Source organism: Taudactylus pleione, unplaced genomic scaffold, assembly GCF_031769625.1.
Source record: "Taudactylus pleione unplaced genomic scaffold, aTauple2 ptg000918l, whole genome shotgun sequence".
Classification (NCBI taxonomy): domain Eukaryota; kingdom Metazoa; phylum Chordata; class Amphibia; order Anura; family Myobatrachidae; genus Taudactylus; species Taudactylus pleione.
In genome coordinates, this window is record NW_028285319.1 from 3,249,039 (window position 1) to 3,267,992 (window position 18,954).

Here is an 18,954-nt window from a genome sequence, read left to right on the forward strand (position 1 = left end):
AGGTAATGCATTTCACAATTAATTTTCACAAGGATTATTGTTATATTCAGTGCATGGCTTTTAACAATAAAAAAAGCAAGTAGAGAGCAAATGTGTACTACATTTTCCATTAAGAAACTCATTGTAAACAGTGTTTATAGGCAATCATTCCTACTATAATTAAAGCCCATAGCAAGAAGGAAGTGGTTTAATTTTCTTATAGCAGTATGTTGCAGCAATGTAATAACATATATGATAAGCTAAAATTAGTGTTCATTCTAGGATGCGTTTGGGCTCATGAAAAGTTACTAAGTCTACAGTGCCTACACCCAAGCCGTGTATATATATATATATATATATATATATATATAATTATATATATATATATATATTTATATATAAACACTATAGGTCCGGCTCTCCCTGGTATCAGGTAACTTGGCCCGGTGCCCGCGAAGAGGAGGTAGGTATTGAGCATGAAATCGCGGCACTCAGGGTACTTGAAAAAGGCAAATTTAATGCATTAAATTTGCCTTTTTCAAGTACCCTGAGTGCCGCGATTTCATGTTCTATATATATATATATATATATGTATATATATATAGTGTTCATTCTAGAACCCTGTACCTGTCACAACTGGTGCAGTATCTCTTTCCTGCCTGGGGTGTCGCTCTCTGCTCTGGTGCTTCTAGAATGCGCTTGTGTTTATCTCAGCAGTTTGTTGCATCAGCTGAGTGTGCTAGAAGCACTAGAGCAGAGAGCAACACCCCAGGCAGGAAAGGGGAACTGGCTGCTCGTTCAAATCATACTCCAAAGTGAATTAATTAAAGTATAAATACATTTTCTAATTAAAAAACATATAAATCATTGCAAAATTTGGTATAGAAATGATGCATGAATATAAACATATGAATTAAATACAAATTAAATTAAATCATTTAAACAACTTATTGGTTACTGAGAGTATGGAACTTAAATACATAGTGCAGTCTGCACTTTTTTCATGTGGATTACAACTACTGTTGCAACATTTGTTGCCCTCTTTCCCAGTTTACCATAATACCCCTTTTACACCAAAATCCCAGGTCTGACCCTGGAATTTGAACACTGGTCAATCCCGGGTCGAACTCGGCTTCAGACCCCGTTTACACTGCAACTCGACCCGGGTTATTCCCGGATTTACCCCGTTTACACTGAACCCGGGTAATCCCTGCTTTTCTCTATAGAAGTCATTAAAAATGGTCTGTTTTAAGGTCTGACAAAGATGGTCACAAAAGGCAACAAAAAAGAGGGGTGGGGACTGCTTACAGCATTGCTACAGGTTGCTGTTCTGGCTGTGGCAGGCTGTGTATCAGCCTGCGTTTGTGGCTGCTGGTCAGGCTGCTGTGGTGCAGGAGGTTAGGCAGGCAAGCGATGGCTTCATGTGTGTCTCTCTCTGCAGGGCACTGACAAATTACATCATCTGCCGGTGCCCCAGAAGCTTCAATCAGCATCTTTCAGAGCTAGCCGGGTCAAATAAGCAGGGTAGCACCCGTTTACACTGCCTCATGACCCGGGAACAACCCGTTTTCAACACTGCTCTCAACCAGAGTAAGGTTGTCCGGTAAATCGACCCGGGTTTTTTTTTTGGGAGCTGTTCACACAGGGCCTCAACCCGGATCGACCTGGCAATAACCCAGGTTATTTGTTTGGTGTAAAAGGGGTATAAGGGAAAGTGACTAGTTGTACATGAATTATCTTTTGGCTATTTTGTGTTTTACTTTTCTTTATACATATCATGCTATTTATAATATCTTTATTATAGATATTTGTATTTAAGTTATATGTTCATGTATCATTTCTATACCCTATTTTGTGATGATTTAAGTTTTTTAACTAGTAAAATTTATTTATACTTTAATTTATTCACTTTGGAGTATGATTTAAACGCGCAGCCACTTCTTGTTGTTTTTACATTGTTAAGAGAGATATACACAATCTTCTTTGTGGCAGATGCGACTGATTATACGTAGATTTCACTGAGAGCGCCTTAGTCAGCATTGTGTTTTTTAGGAAAGAGGAATTGCACGGGCTGTGACAGGTGTAGGGTGCTAGAATGAACATTATAAAATTTTAAAAATACAACTTAGAAAGAAGTACATTATACTGTCATTGTATTGTAATATTTTGCAATATTCATTAAAATAACAATAATTTAATTTCACAATAGTAATTTGAAAATAATAAATAATGCAACTGACAAATTATAGTACAATATATAAAATAGACTTTGCAGATATAGGGGCAGATTCAATTAAGCGTGAGTTTGTGTCAGAACCTCATGCTGTGCACATACTGTATGTTGTTATTACAGGAGGAAAAAAATCTTGCTGGTTTTTGCCGACACCTCTGTGGGGTGTGAGCAAAATTGAATGAGGTAATCCTGCTCAAATAACCCTCATTATAGTAGCACACAAAATTCTGACAGACGCTCGCCACTAATTGATTCTGCTCCTTAGGATAGTAAATGACTTATATTATTATTATTATTATTATTATTATTATTATTATTACCATCATCATCGTTTATTTATATGGTACCACAAGTGTTCCACAGCGCCTTACAAAGTACATAACCAAAAAAGTGACCTACAGTACAATACAATACAATACAATACAATACAGGACAAAGACATGGATAATAAACATTGATACATTGGTGGTCATAACACCCAAATAAGCAACAGAGCATAAGCAACCAAGTGTTAGATGTCCTAGTGGTGGGTAAGAAGTAGATGTAAACAAAGTAAGAAGAAGCACAAGAGGGTAGAGGGCCCTGCACGCAAGAGCCTACATTCTCAAGAGGAGGTGCAGACATACAGGCATGATACAGATGGGGAAGACAGGGAGGAGGGAGCATGTAGCAGCAAGTTAGGATGAGAGCTGGAAAGCATTGATGAAGTAGTGAGTCTTGAGAGCCCATTTGAAGGATTGTAGAGAGGTGGAGAGTCTGATGGGGAGCGGGAGAGAGTTCCAAAGGTGGGGAGTAGCACGGGCAAAGTCTTGGAGGCAGGAGTGGGAGGAAGTAATCAATTGGCAGGAGAGGCGGCGCGCATTTGTTGAATGAAGAGGGTGGACAGGAGAGTGAAGGGAGATGAGGTCAGAGATGTAAATGGGAGAGGAGTTTGTGAGGGTTTTGTAAGCGAGTGTGAGAACTTGAATTGGGTTCTGAAGGGGAAGGGGAGCCAGTGGAGGGCTTGTAAGAGAGGGGAGGCAGATGTAGGGCGTTTGGAGAGAAAGATGAGTCGAGCGGCAGCATTGAAGACAGACTGGAGAGGAGAGAGATGGGAGATGGGGAGGCCAGATAGGAGGAGGTTACAGTAATCCAGTCTGGAGATGACCAGTGAGTGTATTAGGGTGTTAGTAGCATCCTGGCTGATAAAGGGTCTGATCCTGGAAATATTTTTGAGATGGAAATGACAGGACTGTGAGAGGTTCTGGATATGTGGTTTGAAAGAGATGGATGAGTCCAGGGTAACTCCAAGACAGTGCACTTTGAGGCTAGATGAGATAGTTGTGCCATCAATTGATAAAGAAATAGTGGGAAGTGAGGTTATGTGGGAGGGTGGGAAGATGATCTTCTCAGTCTTAGACATATTAAGTTTAAGAAATTGCTGGGACATCCAGCAAGAAATAGCAGAGAGACAGTTGGAGATACGAGTAAGGAGAGAGGGAGAGATTTCAGTGGAGGAAAGGTAGATCTGAGTATCATCAGCATAGAGATGATAATGGAGGTCAAAAGAGCTGATGAGTTCATCTAGAGAGGACATATAGAGGGAGAAAAGACTGGTCCAAGAACAGAACTAAGGGGAACACCTACTGTGAGAGGATGTGGGGGATAAGATAAGCCATGAGATGAGACAGAGAAGGATCAGTCAGAGAGGTAGGAGGACAGCCAGGAGAGAGCGGTGTCACATAGACCAAGGGAGTGAAGGATTTACAGCAGGAGAGGGTGGTCCACAGTGTCAAAAGCAGCAGCTGACTTTAGTGAGGGCAGTATCAGTGGAGTGGAGAGAACGGATGCCAGACTGAAAGGGGTCAAGGAGGGAGTGGGAGGAAAGAAAGGTGGTAAGATGGTTGTAAACAATACGCTCAAGGAGCTTGGATGCATAAGGGAGGAGAGAGATGGCTTGGTAGTTGGTGAGAGTGTTAGGATTAAGGGAAGGTTTTATGAGAATGGGGGAGACCAGGGCATGTTTGAATGAAGAAGGAACAGAAGAGAGGGAGAGATTGAGGAGGTGGGCAAGATGGGAACAGGCACAAGGAGAGAGGTAGCGGAGATGTGAAGGGATAGGGTCAAGGGGGGAGGTGGAAAGGGGGGAAGACTGGATAAGGGTCATGACTTCCACTCCTGATACAGGGGAGAAGGATGTCAGTGTAGGTAAAATTGAAGTGGAGGGATGATCTGGGAAAGGAGGAGGTGTAGTGCTGGGGGACTGGTGGCAAATGATATCCTGACATATGGAGTCAATTTTAGATGTAAAGTAGGTAGCAAAGTCAAGGGCAGAGAGCAAGGAGGGAAGACAAGGAGGGGTTGGGCAGAGGAGGGAGTTCAGGGTGGTGAAGAGACGCTGGGGATTTGAGGACTGGGAGGAGATGAGGTGCTTCAAATAGGCCTGTTTAGAGAGGGAAAGGGCAGCACTGTATGATGAGAGCATAAATTTTAAATGGAGAAAATCTGCCTTAGAGCATGACCTTCTCCACTGTCGCACTTTTGCAGATATCTGGTGCATTTGGAATGCCAGGGCTGAGATGTGGATCTGCGAGGGTGAGTAGTGATTGACGGAGCAACAGAGTCAAGAGCAGAAGTAAGGGAGGCATTGTATAGGGAAGCACCTTTTTCAGGGCAGGAGAGAGAGAGCAATGGGGAGAGAAGCGAATCAAGAAGGGAAGAAAAAGAAACTGTGTCGATAGCCTCAATGTTACGCCTAGTGATAGTGGCCTTAGGAGGTAGAGGAGCGGAAGGAGAGAGGGATAAGTTAAAAGAGAGAAAGTGATGATCAGAGAGGGGAAAGGGGAATTGGGATAATCAGAAATATCACAACGGTGGGTGAAGACCAGATCAAGCGAATGCCCACTCACATTGAAGGGTGAGGAGGTCCATTGGGAGAGACCACATGAGGATGTGAGGGTAAGGAGTTTGGAAGCAGAGGATTCAGTGGGGATATCATTTGGAATATTGAAGTCACCCAGGCTACTGGAAGGAAGGTCTGAGGAGAGAAAGTGAGGGAGCCAGGAAGCAAAGTTGTTAAGGAATTTGGAGGGAGGGCCAGGGGGACGGTAAATGATAGCTACTCTTAGGTGTACTGGTTGGAAGAGGCATATAGCATGAACCTCAAATGTAGAGAATGTAAGGGAAGGTTCAGGGGGTATAAGTTGGTAGGTGTAACCAGGGGATAGAAGAACCCAACACCACCACCATGGCGAGCCCAGGCCAGTGGTGTGAGAGAAGGTGAGGTCCCCAGAGGTGAGAGCTGCAGCAGAAGTGGTGTCAGAGGGTGAAATCCAGGTTTCAGTAATGGCAAGGAGATGTAAGTTGTTGGAGATGAAAAGGTTATGGGTCGGAACCAGTTTATTACAGACTGATCTGGCATTCTAGAGGGACCAGGATAAATTATATTTATAAATTATATTTATATTTGGACATGCATATGATATAGTAATATAAGTATATCATGATACAGATTGTACCTGAGACAAGCACTGAGCTAATTTACACTTTTGTTTTTCTCCATTTGTATTGGAGTAGATTGATTCTACCAGAAGTATTTTAAAGATAAAACATAATTTGTCTCTAAATGCAGCAGCAAGGACAGTCTCTGAACAAATCCTTGTAATAGGTATCTAATGTTCATTTTTCAAGTTCATTCCAAGAAAAAACTGCAACGGATTAAGTGATTTACAATTTAGAATCTCTACTTTAGAAGAACATTTTGAAGATATTGCAGATCTAGCTGAAAATGTAGTGGAGAATTTAACAATATAACATTTCCTCAATTATCCTGTTGTTGATTAAAATATTTTTAATACAGTAGTTCAAAGTTTAATTACTTATGATTATTTACAACTTTTATAGCAAAAGGGTTTTGCTAGATTTTAATATATATGGACCATTGTGACACTCGGCTCCATAATTATTACATGAAAAAGCTCATGGAAGATGAATACTGTAATAATATCACAAATGTATGTAAGTATTGTTCTTAGAAAATATTCATGCAAGGTTATAAAATGGCATTGTAACACCAAAATGTTTGTGATTTAATCTGCACTGTGAATTACAGGTGATACATATGCAATCATTCCTAATATATCTTTCTACCAGCTATAGGCCCAAATTCAATTATCTGCGGTAATCAGAAAATTTACAATTTTATACTGTATAATGTGCTTAACCATATCATTATTTGTGCTTACGCACAAACACAAGTCACACTCTTTAATTGTTCATTTCTTCTCCCGGGTGTCGCATGGTAATTCTGTTTGGTGTAAACTGCAGTAAGTGTGGGGAAATCACCCTGTACTACAAAAATAATATAGGATTTTAATATAGAAGGCTATTAGTGGCCATAAGCCAAGTATTTTCCGCTAACAGTTGAAACATGATTTGTTTAGCAAATTAGTCTCTAGATGAATTTTGGGTACATAAAAATGTCTGTAAGGTGATTTTTATGTCATTTTAAGCCACTCTGAAAAAAATTATAAAACAGCACATGTAATTCCCTGCTTATAAATACCTTTCTTATCAATACAGCACCCTCATATACCTTTCCCACGTCATTTAACCTATTACTCTGCTTTTTGCAGATTATTACCTCCAAACAACGTCACTATTTCCTCTGCTTTTCACCTGCTCAGTGGCTGAAAACAAAAATCTGTGTTTATTCCTATTGGAAAATGAGTTAAGTTAACACAGCTTTAAATTTAATATAATAAAACCCCACAGTTTGCCATGTTAACCTGCATTAACATGGCTAATGGAATTCGGGCTATATGCACTGGTTATAATAGTCAGATGAGGGGCAGCAGAAGTTCAACACCAAAGAAGCAACTGTTGCATATTTTGCACTAATAAGATCAATGACATTCAATGCAGCTATTCTTAGGTTGAATATATTGCTCCACACAGAGACAGTTTGACAAATGGTTGGGCCTATGTGTATCGAGTTCCACCCTACTTTACCTGTTGCTACAGCACCATATTTCCAGCAATTTTAGAAAAATTATGCATGTGAAGGAGATAGCAACGGCTCTGGCACTGTGTACGGCACCATTTTTCTGAAGATATCTTTGGAAAAATGTATATTGGTAGTGGGGGGTAGGGTTGGAGCACTGCTTGACATAGTGGAAGATGTTGTTCTGGGAGCAGGGTGTGCAGCACAGGGTTGCCCTAGACCCATGGATATTAGTTTTTATGTTATTAGCTAAAAAGTTTTTTATGAAAAAAAACATCTATCATAATACTGATTTTATTGGATTTCATTTCCAGGAGATGTTTCTGTTTCTTACATTTCTATAGCCCGAGCATCACAGTTGCTCTCATTTAATATTAATGCATTGAGAAATCCACTCCAGATTGGTATTAAAGCAAACTTTGTGCACGCGAGTATTACATTTTGTCATTCAACATTCATCAACAAAGCTTAGTAAATGCTATCTGACACTCTACTCCAATATAATAAAGTGAATGGACTTGTAGACAGGCTGTCTGACAAACGATCATCACATCAATTTGGACATTTCCCCCAACATTCACAATTGCTAATGTGCAATAATGTATAATAGAGTTCTATGAGCACTAATCAAACTAAATAGTATACTATGCTGCCCATATATATCAAAGCTCTTTGTAGCAAGGACAAATGTCCTATGCGTTAGTGAGCAATGGTTGTTAATGTATACTAGCCCTTAATGTATCTGTGCCACTTTCTTCCATTATCTTTCAAATCTATACATTATACTTTGTAAGCTTGTGGACAGGGCCATCTTACCTCTTTCTCTTTTACGTACTAATTAAGTCACGTGTGCTTAAGTACTGATATCCTTAAAACCTGGAGTGCTAGGGTGTATTGAAGCATGAGTTTAGGAACTACTGGTTTAGATTAGGAGTGGACAATAAGTGCCCCCCCCCAAAAAAAAAATGTTGCAGAACTACACATCCCAGCATGCCCTGCCACGGTTTTGCTATTTGGCCATGCTAAAACTGTTGCAAAACATGCTGGGACTTGTAGTTCAACAACAGCTGGAGGGCCGCTTATTGCCCACCCCTGGTTTAGAGGCTACCTTTCTCCCCCTTTACAGGTTACTTCCAAATGGTTAATCTACAATATTTTATCAAAGGATTTACTAAGCAAGAATAATATCCAGGGCCGGATTATAGGCAGGGTGGATGGGGCGATCATCCTGGGGCCCCCACTCAGTAAAGATGGTCTTGAACTCTGACCCTCCCTGGCTGGCTCCTGGCAGCATCACAGTCAGTCACTCACTTTTGATTTAAGACAGAGACAGCTTTTCTCTGCCTCTACAGTGGGTGGCCGGGCTATGACTGATGATCTAAGCCCTCCCCCCTGTGCTGATAATGATGAGAGTTGTGGGTGTACCAGAAGGGGCTGATGCCGTGACAAGATGATGAAACACGCAGGTAGTGTGTGTGCTCAGGGTCTCTCTCTCCCCCTTTTTTCCCTCTCTCTTCCTAGGTAAGGGGCATAGTAGTGTCTGCGGGGGGCCATGGAATTTTATTGGTAGGGGCCCCCAGAACTTAGTTGCCCCGGGGACCCTGCATGCAATAATCCGGCCATGATAATATCCTATTTAAGAACATAATACAGCCACTTATATCAGCAATACATTCTTGACCATTCACCACTGTGCAGTTGTGTAATGAGCAGATGCTCTTTACAGTCATCCAAATGCTGAAGGAGTAGAGATATGGCCATGGCTAATAAGTAAAACAGAAAAGTGTGCAATGTTAAAGGACTCGATAAAAGATCTCTAAAAAATTCCAAAAAGAACATTGCAGATACTGTATATGTATGATTCAGATGTCTGTGTGGCAAAGAATAGTTGGATTTATTTATAGCTATCAATATTTTCTCTACAATATATCTTCAATGGCCAACATGTCATGTACTGCATGTTCACGTTTATGTATTGCTTGTTCACATGTTCACTTTAAGACAATTGTTCGCTTTGTTGCTGTTGGCGATTGTCATAAATGTCCTTCTTTGTCGGGTAAATAAATAATCGGACAAAATTGTCCAATAAATATTCTTCTTTTATATCCTATCCATCTTCTTAAAGATGTTTTATTTGGCTGTACGGTGTATCTATTTATTTTAACTAAGCATCATATTATAAATAGTGATTTTAATGGAAAAACATGAAATATGTTCCACATCAAATTGGCTCCATTTGATATATCTATATACATAATACAGTTGACAACCAATATTCAGTGCACATCATGCAATCCTTATTATACAGGCTAGAGCCAGCATCAGTGAAAATTTCTATTCCACCTTAACATGCTTTCAGATTGTTACATTGTAATTGCATGCCATAGCGTGTTAAGAGCCAAAATTATGGTGGAGATAGTGAATGATAATGGCATAGAGATAACACAAAGCAATATTTCCCAGCAGAATATCAATCCCCTTAAATATTGTAGAGCACATTGTATGTACTAGTCAATAGGAAACATAAAACTTACGTTAGCTTGAACTATTACATAATAACGTTTCTTTTCTTCATAATTCAACCTGCGACGTAATACCACTGCTCCAGACAGCGTAAGGGGGATGTCAAAGGTCTGATTGGATGCCTGGGAACAGTTAAAGATGTTGTACATGAGTAGAGATGGCATATTCAAATGAAAGCTAAACATATGCTAGACAATTAATATTTACGTTATGCATAATTTAGCTATTGCATTTAAATACTATGGACATTATATTTTTTATGTATTATGGCAAACTATGGAGTTAGTGCCAGACTAACAGTTACATTTGTATGTAAATTTACACACACACGTACATATATATATATATATATATATATATATTATATGTATACATGCATGTACAGTATCTATATATATATATATATATATATATATACATATACAAAACAAGAGAGACGGTGGCACTCAAGGAATTTACTGGATCTTTTTGGTTGTTGTCTGTTATTTAATTCCCTGAGTCAGCAGTCTCTCTTGTTTTGCATCTGGTGTGCTGATTGTGTACAGTCCTGGAAGGCAACGGGGTAAGAGGTTTTCTTGGCGTTTAGTGCCAGACTCCCTCCTTTGGATTTCCTATATATACACACATACACACACACATTATATATATATATATATATATATATATATACATGCAGTCAGATACACATATGCAGGTTGATAGTGGCACTCTAATTGTAAACTAATGCAAATGGTCACGGTCCTGCGGTCGACCCTCCAGATAAGCCACTATTAGAATCGTCGCCCGTGATTCTACTGGTTACCTCAGCATGTGTGGTTACTCAACACATTTTTATGCCCTTTGGCAGACTGCTCTTGGTCACTCTCCCCCCCTTGGTCACCCCTCACCCCCCCGCTTTGGAATAGTTTTAACCCTTCCCAGATCAGAGGGTGAGTAGTGTGAACTGAATTCTGTGGTGGATGGAGAGTCAATGAAGCAATTTGCAAAGGGAAGTGACCAATACCGAAATAAATGAGATTGGTGTTCATGATAAATTGAAGTGGTGAGGGATACGTGAGACGAAAGCCAGAAAAACGAGATTGCAGTAATCTAGATGGGAAATATTAAGTGCATAAATGAGGGTTTTGGTGGTGTCCATGATAAGGAAAGGTCTGTTGTAAAGGTGGAAGCTGCAGGAGTAGAAAATACACAGTGTGGTATGTGAATGAAAGGCTGGAGCTGAGGATGATGCCCAGGCAGCAGACTTGACGGACAGAGGTGAGTGTACAACTGTCAACAAATTATGAGAGTGGGGAGGTGAGGGAGTCCAGGATAGAGAGGACACACAATGAATTCAGTTTTAGACTTATGGAGTTTGAGAAATCTCTGGAATACCAAGTATTAGATGGCAGAAAGACTCAAGAGACTTTGGTAGGAGAGAGGTCTGGGTAGAGGTTAATTTGGTTGCCATCTGCATAAAGGTGATACTGGAGGCCAAAATGAGCTGATGCTATCACCAAGGTTGGATGTGTAAAGAGAAAAGAGAAGGGTTCCAAGAACAGACTGTTGGGAACACACTGGTAGGAGAAAAGGGGGGGGTGGTATTAGAGAAGGAGACTGAGAAAGAGTAGTTAATAAGGTAGGAGGACAACCAGGAGAGGATAGAGTTGCAGAGATCAAGGGACTCGGGTGTCTGAATGTGGAGAGGCTGCAGATAGGTCAAAGAGGATAAATAGAGAGAACTGACCCTTGGATTATGCAATAAGCACATCATTAGTGACCTTACTGAGGGCTGATTTTGTGGAGTTGAGGGAGCAAAAACCAAACTGGCGTGAATTAAGGAGCTAGTGGTGAGGTGGCAATAGAGAAACCTCTCAAGGATTTCAGATGTAAACAGAAGGAAAGAGATAGGGTGGTAGTTGGAGAGAGAGTCAGAGTCAAGAGAGGTTTTTGAAGATTTGTGTGACAAGTGTATGTTTAAAAGGAGGAGGTGAAATTACCAGATGACAGTGACAGATTGAAGATGTGAGCGCAAGGTGGGAGCTGGTGTCTGGAAAGAGGGAATGTAGAAGATACTAGGAAATAGGATCAAGGGAGCAGGTGGAGGCGAAAGAAAATGAGAGAAGGAATGGGCTTCATCCCCAGTAGCAGGGAAGAAGGAGGACAGAGTGGACAGGCAAATGGATTCAAGAAAAGATGGGACAAGAAAAGGCTGATAAGGGGAGATGTTATTGAGAATAGCATCTATTTTGGATGTGAAATAGGTGGCAGAGTCAAGGGCACAAGAAGAGGAAGGGAGGGCTGCAGAGGAGTGTGTTGAAGGTTGCAAAGAGGTGGTGGATATTAAAGGACTGAGAGAAGATGTGAAGAGACTTGAAATACGATTTAGAGAGATACTGTATAGGGCAGATGCATAGGAGATTAGGATGAATTTTAAAGGGATGAAGTTAGCAAGAGAGTGTGATTTCCTCCAGTTTCGCTAGACAGTGCAAGAGCATTTTTGAAGGTTGTAGGTGAATTTTGAGTGCCAAGATTTGGGCATGGACCAATGGAGGCAACAAATGACAAATGACAGTGGTGGGGTCCAGGGCAAATATATGGATGGAGTTGCACAGGAATAGAGCCTTGTCAAGGCAGGTGAGAAAGGAAAGGCTAACTGAAAAGAGATGAAGGTCAGAGAGAAGAAAGGGAGAGTTGGTGAAGTTTGTGATTTCATATTGGTGGAAATAGATGAGCTTTAGGGAGTGATAACTGGAGTGTGAGGAGGAGGAGTCCATTGGTTAAGACCAATAGAGGAAAAGAGGGATAGGCGTTTGGAGGCAGTAAAATTAATGGATTCATCAATAGGGATGTTTTACTTTCCCAAACTGAGGAAAGCAATGTCAGAGTAGAGAAAGTTATGGAGTCATGTGCTGAGTCCAGGGGACGATAGATGACCACTACCTGAAGGTGAACAGAGTTCCACAGTTAGCTAGAGAGAACCTCAAAAGAGGTTGCTAATAAATGGTTATGGATGGGGATCAGTTTGCTACAGATGGATATGGCATTCCAGAGGGCACAGGAAAATGGAAGGGATTTACTGTGCAGCAATTTTTCCAATTCTGCCTAAAACTTTTGCACTGTACTGCATGTATGTATGTATGTATATATATATATATATATATATATATATATATATATATATATATATATTATATATATTCCATGGTCTGAAGGTCTGAATATTATTATAAGTAAAGTGACTGCATTAGCAATCACTTTTCATTTTACACATCAGTTAGTGATTCAGAGGTGGACACAGGGCAGGCATTGGGTGCAAATGGCTGATGGTTTCCCTCTGCAAATTTGTCCCAGTCGCTATATGCATTTGTTCTTATGGTTACTGTAGATCGAAATTGCAAGCACATTCATGCACCTTTGATGGGCATTTCTGGGTGGTAATTGAGAAGGGGACTACCAAACGCAGGTGTGTCAGTGTCAGCAGTGGCCATGTTTAGTCGGACAGTCTGCATCTGACATAGGGCAGGTGTAATGTCCAAAGGTGTGGTCAATGGTACACACATCGACAGATTAGTGACATAGCCAGTGTACATCTCAAAAGGGCACCCATCGGCCGCAGCATTAAAAACGTAGCACTGAAGCACCCTTTGGGCCTAATGCTGCTGCAGCTGCGATCCCATACTCAGACAAAGTGTGAAAATATGTAAATGCCAGTATAAGCATTTCCCGCATATAGGGGCATGAGATGGACTGTGTAATATGTGTACAGTTTTGCCCAGCTATATTGTTGTCAACGGCATGACAAATCGTGCCATGCATAGCATGAGATGTGTGCACGCGAGCGGATATGCGCACTGCGTACATGACCGCGCCTCCATAGAAATACATGGTGCGATCGCATTGCATGCCATAGCGTAGCGTGGCTTATGCAGTCACGGGGAATCGCATGGCACGATGTGTGCGCATGTTTGTGGCATGATCAGCCACAATGTAACTGGGCGCATATGTAATTCCCACTTTACTTATCTGTGAAGATCCGTTGGCTGGTCCAGGCACTCTTCTACCACCCAAACATCGGACAAAAATCGACTGCTCAAATAAGACCAGAATATGGTCACTATGTCTGTGTTACTGTGAGAGAAAACTCAGCCATTTGCACTAGCACACCCATGACACTTCCTTTACACACCCACAATGCAGCCTCTTTTCGCATTGAAGTTTGGTTATCTCACAATCTCCACCCAGAACCGCATGGTATTCTCCTACCTTTGTGAATTACTACACAGCTGTGTGCACAATCATAAATGCAGTTTACACATGTGCAGTAAGTGTTTCCGAGGATATCCATGCATGCGCAGAAGAGAAACATTGGCCATTTGCGAGAACATCTGCATAGTATACAACTCTAAATCAGGCCGTTTTACAGAAATATGATGCAAATAAAGATTATAATTACCAGCGCCAATTCCCAAATACAGTAGTTTAACCAGGGAGAAGTCGAGCAGGGCACATGCCCTGGGCACTGTGTCGGACCAGGTGTGTGTGTGGTGGGGTTTCCAGTCAGCCACTGTCCAGGTCAGTGTGGTCCAGAGTAGTGTACAAAATGTTGATTGCGATCGACATGTCGACCGGTGACTTGCGACCGGTTGCTCATGGTGGACATCCGGGAGCAGCCAGCAGAAGCCAATAATAGTCAGGCAGATTCTTATTGGCTGCTACACCCAGGGCAGGTGCTGCCTACTCCATTTGCCGGACACCTGCTGAGATTTTGTTACTAGTGGGCACCCGGCAGATCTTTCCCTGCAGTGGCAACCAGAGGCTGGAGTTCACTCCTGAGCCCTACCTTCTGGCTCCCAGAGTGGGTGAAGGGAGAGACGCCAAGCGGGAGGAGCAGCAGGATGGCAGCGGGCACAGGAGCAGGGATTCAGGCAAGTATAGTGTTGTGTGTGTCTGTGTCTTCTATGTGTAAGGGGCACTGTATAAGGGGCACTACTGGAGGCACTGCATAATGGGCACTACTACAGGGAGTATTGCATAAGGAATAAAAGAGGGGGATGAAAAAGGGAGGTGTACAATATATATGCAACCACACAGGTATGACCACTACATAAAAATGCTAAGACAAAATAGAAATATAGGATTTCTATGAAAAGAGGGGCTATATCCACAAATATTCTTCAGTATAAGAAAATAATGAGTAGGCAATGGAGTATGTGGTAGTTGGCAACAACTATACAAAAAAAAAGATAAAAAAAATTATCCACAAGACTCTATTAGGGAGCACTCTTATAGCTATAAGAGTGCTCCCTTATAGAGTCTTGTGGATAATTTTTTTTATCTTTTTTGTATAGCATTGCATAAGGGGCACTACTACTGGGAGCATTGCATAAGGGGCACTACTACTGGGGGAACTGCATAAGGGGCACTACTACTAGGAGCATTGCATAAGGGGCTCTACTACTGGGGGCATTGTATAAGGGGCACTACTACTGGGAGCATTGCATAAGGGGCACTACTACTGGGAGCATTGCATAAGGGGCTCTACTACTGGGGGCATTGTATAAGGGGTACTACTATTGAGGGCATTAATGTACACAGAGTTATGAGAAAAGGTGCCGTGTCATGTTGCCACGCCCACATTTTTCAGTGGTCACGCCCCTTGTGGCATGAGACCATGCCCATTTTTTGACTCGCGCACACAGTTGGTGGGAGGTGCAATTTTTCATCTTGCCCTGGGCGCCAAAGAGCCTATTTACGCCACTGCCCTAAATATTGGTCAATATATGCCTCATTCTTTTTTCAGTAAAACTATCAACCTTAAACAAAGGTAAGAACATTAAAAACTAATAAAAGAAAAGTATACTAAATTGTGTCTAGGCATTAAGCATGATTCTATTTCCCTATTCAGATGCTATGTTTTATGAAATTTATACACGAAAACTGTTTTGTTAGCTGGCACTCTGCAACACTGAGCTTTGATTACTACCTGTCATATTCTGTACTAGGAGAAAGCCTTCCAGCAGGCAGCACCAGCCCTTGAAGTCGCACCAATATAAAACCATGTTGTTAATTCTATCCTTTTGTACAGCACTTTCACTAAAGTTTCCTCATTGTGCTGCACAATGTGATGCAGTTTAAATACTCGCACTATGAATGAGAAAGAAAATTGAAGGATAGATTGACCTGTACTTGCAGGTCAGGAATATTGGAAGACTGACTAAGTGATTATAATTGTTATCTGTGAAGCAGGGAAACTAAGCTATCTGTTGAGAACACAAGAATCTCAGTCCTCTTGGCCTTTAACCAGACAATACAATAAAGAATAAATGTAACTGAGATAGATGATATGCCTGAAAATTAAGACTATTTAAAAAAAAAATATTCATTCATTTGAAATAAAAAAGTTAAATAGACAATTCAATGAACAATAAGATTGAAAGGTTTTATGCAGTTAATGAATGCTTTTTTTGATTGCAAAAGTTTAACACCATTTAACAATTGTATTTTGCAAAGTGACTAAATACATATTTTTTTTCTAAAAGCAATTATTTAATGTCATGGCATTTACATATTTTACTACACTGAAATACACAGCTTGACTACTGTACCACATTCTAAACTGATCGATTTAGGTTTCGAAACAGTGAGAAAATGGCCAGTGATATTTTTTTAATTATTTTATCAGACTGTGGGGCTGATTCAGCAGAGGACCCCGGTCTGCGTTTTCACACAGATTCCTGATTATCGGGAATACAGGCTGGCCTACCCTCCCAAATTGGTCGGGAGCCTCCAGAATATCAGGTGCCGCTCCCGACCCCCTGGAAAGGCAGGCAAGCCTCCCGGCTGCTGCCTGCCCCCCCCCCCCCCCCCGACTACAGCTAGAAACCGGAAATGGGGGCGTGTTGCCCCCCGTTTTCCGGTGAGGGATGAGGCTAGGGTCAACATACTTGGACGCTGACTTCCTCGCCTCGCAAGCCGGCCAGCCTGCGTAAGTTGAGGCTTACTCAGCTGGCTGCTGCTGCACAACTTATTGATCACGATGGTGATACCAGGATGCAACCTCGGTCACTGCGCTTTGATGACAGATGCTGACAGGAGGCATCTCTACACTTCAGATGCCTCCTGCAGCATTTACATTTTAGCAGAACGGAATTATAAAGCCCCTTGTGTGAGGCTTTGCAATTCCATCCACTGCTGAATCAGTCCTTGTGTTGATTAATGTCTGGGAAAATACATACTGGGGATAATGTAGAGTTGGCCAAAAAAGAGCATAATTTAAAACAGAAAGAGTCGCATACAAAAATAGCATATTTCCTTTGCCCCCATGTAGAGTACAAGATGTATTCTGATTCAGCAAAAACTGCACACTTGCCTGCTTTGTGCCAGGCAAATGTCAATGTCAGTAAATTCCCACTTGTGCCCATATTTTAACTTTTTCTTTTTTGTGCAAAATATGTACACAATATAAAGCGTCATTTAAACTACAAAAGCTTATCTAAAACAGCAGAAACACAACTCCCCACCTGGTGTATGCAGGGGAAAAAATGAGTGTAAATGTAAACACAAAAACATTGTTTCTGCATGAGTGGCAAAAGTTCTAATCAAATGTTTTTCTGGTGGTGGCGACCGTCATCCTCATCATCATCCCGTATCTGCACATGCATCTTATCTCCTGCAAATAATATGGCTATTTCAGCCATAAACGTGTCTAGTTCCGGGTCTGCATTTGTTTACAATAATGCAAACATGCCCTTCCTGTACATGACCTATAACAATGCCCCTGTCCCAAACCTTTCTGCCTATTCAGGTGCAGGCATACTTAAGTGGCAGAATCACACAAGTTGAAATGGTAGCATATACCATTAATATCGTCCTGGGCATATGCTCTGCTAAATTCTACAAGAACCACTATGGCAACTGGCGTAGTACCCACTTATCATCAGCACCGTTCTGTGTAACAGATATAATGAAAAAAAGGAAAAATGACAGATACAAGTTATGTATACTTACAGTATCATTGGGGTTGTACCGGATAAAATATTCAATCTGGCCATTAGGACCATCGTCTATGTCTCTAGCACCATTGTCTGCAAATTCCGTGAAGATTGTGGTACCAACTGGGGTTAACTGAAAAAGAAATAGATTTCAAATTGCAACTTGAAATATAATGAGCAACTGGAAATGGTGACTATCAAACTCATATAGACATTTCTAGATCAATTCCATTAAGTGCAGTGTAATTTAAATGTAATAATAAATACCATGTCTGCTTGCCTTTACAGCTAAAATACTTGTCAGAAAATTCTAAAACCAGAAACACTTCAATTTCAAATTTCAATTATACTATAGGTCTCATATTTAACCAGCGCTATGCTTCCTTCTTTACATGCCACGCAGCAGCTTCCCTTCTTACCTGTCTGTTTGAATCCTTATTTTTTTAATCAACGTTATGTAAATTTGTAAGCTTCACTTGTAGCCAGGGTTGGACTGGCCCACAGGGGTACAGGGGAAATCCCTGGTGGGCCAAACTGCCTGAGGGTCCCACCACTTGCTCTAATGTCAGGTTTCAGGCCGTGCACTTGAATTATACATTGTTACTCCATTAAAGGGTAAGTTACATGCTTTCTAATGTCTTTAGTCTGTCTGGAGGCTGGCCTCAACCCCTGTGGTAACTGACCACACCCCAAAGCATGGCCCTCTACCACTGCATTACCCCGGTGGGCCCTTCATGCTCCAGTCCAGCTGCTTGTAGCTTATATATTACTGGTGTTTGCCAAGCGGCAGATCAGACAGAAATAAAGTGTCCTATACAGACAGTGGAGGGTGACGTTATGTGGGATGATCCAATAATTAGCCTATCAGTTCTCTAGGAATTAGTGACATCACTCATGTTTCAAAGTACATTGTCATAACTGTTGCAGTCTCTCAATAAAAATATCTATTCTGCAGGGCTGGACCACCTGTTAAGGGACCTAGGTCCCCCACCTATGGCCTATTTGGCCTTTGGGGGTCCATCCACAATCAAGTAGTGTCAGGTGGCTTAGATCTTCTTGCATGTGATCCAGATTGTGGTGATGTTTGGGGCCGGCCAGTGCCATTAAGGTGGCTGCCCCACAGGTTCTCCCCTGGGACCAGTTGTTAATGCACTGTAATGCAATGTCCTTGATGTCAAGAATAATAAACATGCAGTATTATAGTGTTACAACTGTTTACCAAAAAAAAAAAAAAGTGTCCATTTACAATAATCTACAGTGCCGTA

At 41.3% G+C, this 18,954-nt stretch overlaps 1 protein-coding gene across 1 annotated transcript in view; it reads right to left on the reverse strand.

Annotated features, from left to right (window-relative positions):
* Window positions 1–18,954, reverse strand: part of PCDH15 (protocadherin related 15) — a 1,543,840-nt gene that overhangs the window by 936,469 nt on the left and 588,417 nt on the right. The window contains exons 6-7 of the mRNA XM_088459638.1: window positions 17,706–17,822; window positions 9,728–9,838 (exon numbers count right to left, since the gene is read on the reverse strand). Coding sequence (XP_088315764.1) covers window positions 9,728–9,838; window positions 17,706–17,822 — 228 coding nt within the window. The remainder of the gene's footprint in view (window positions 1–9,727; window positions 9,839–17,705; window positions 17,823–18,954) is intronic.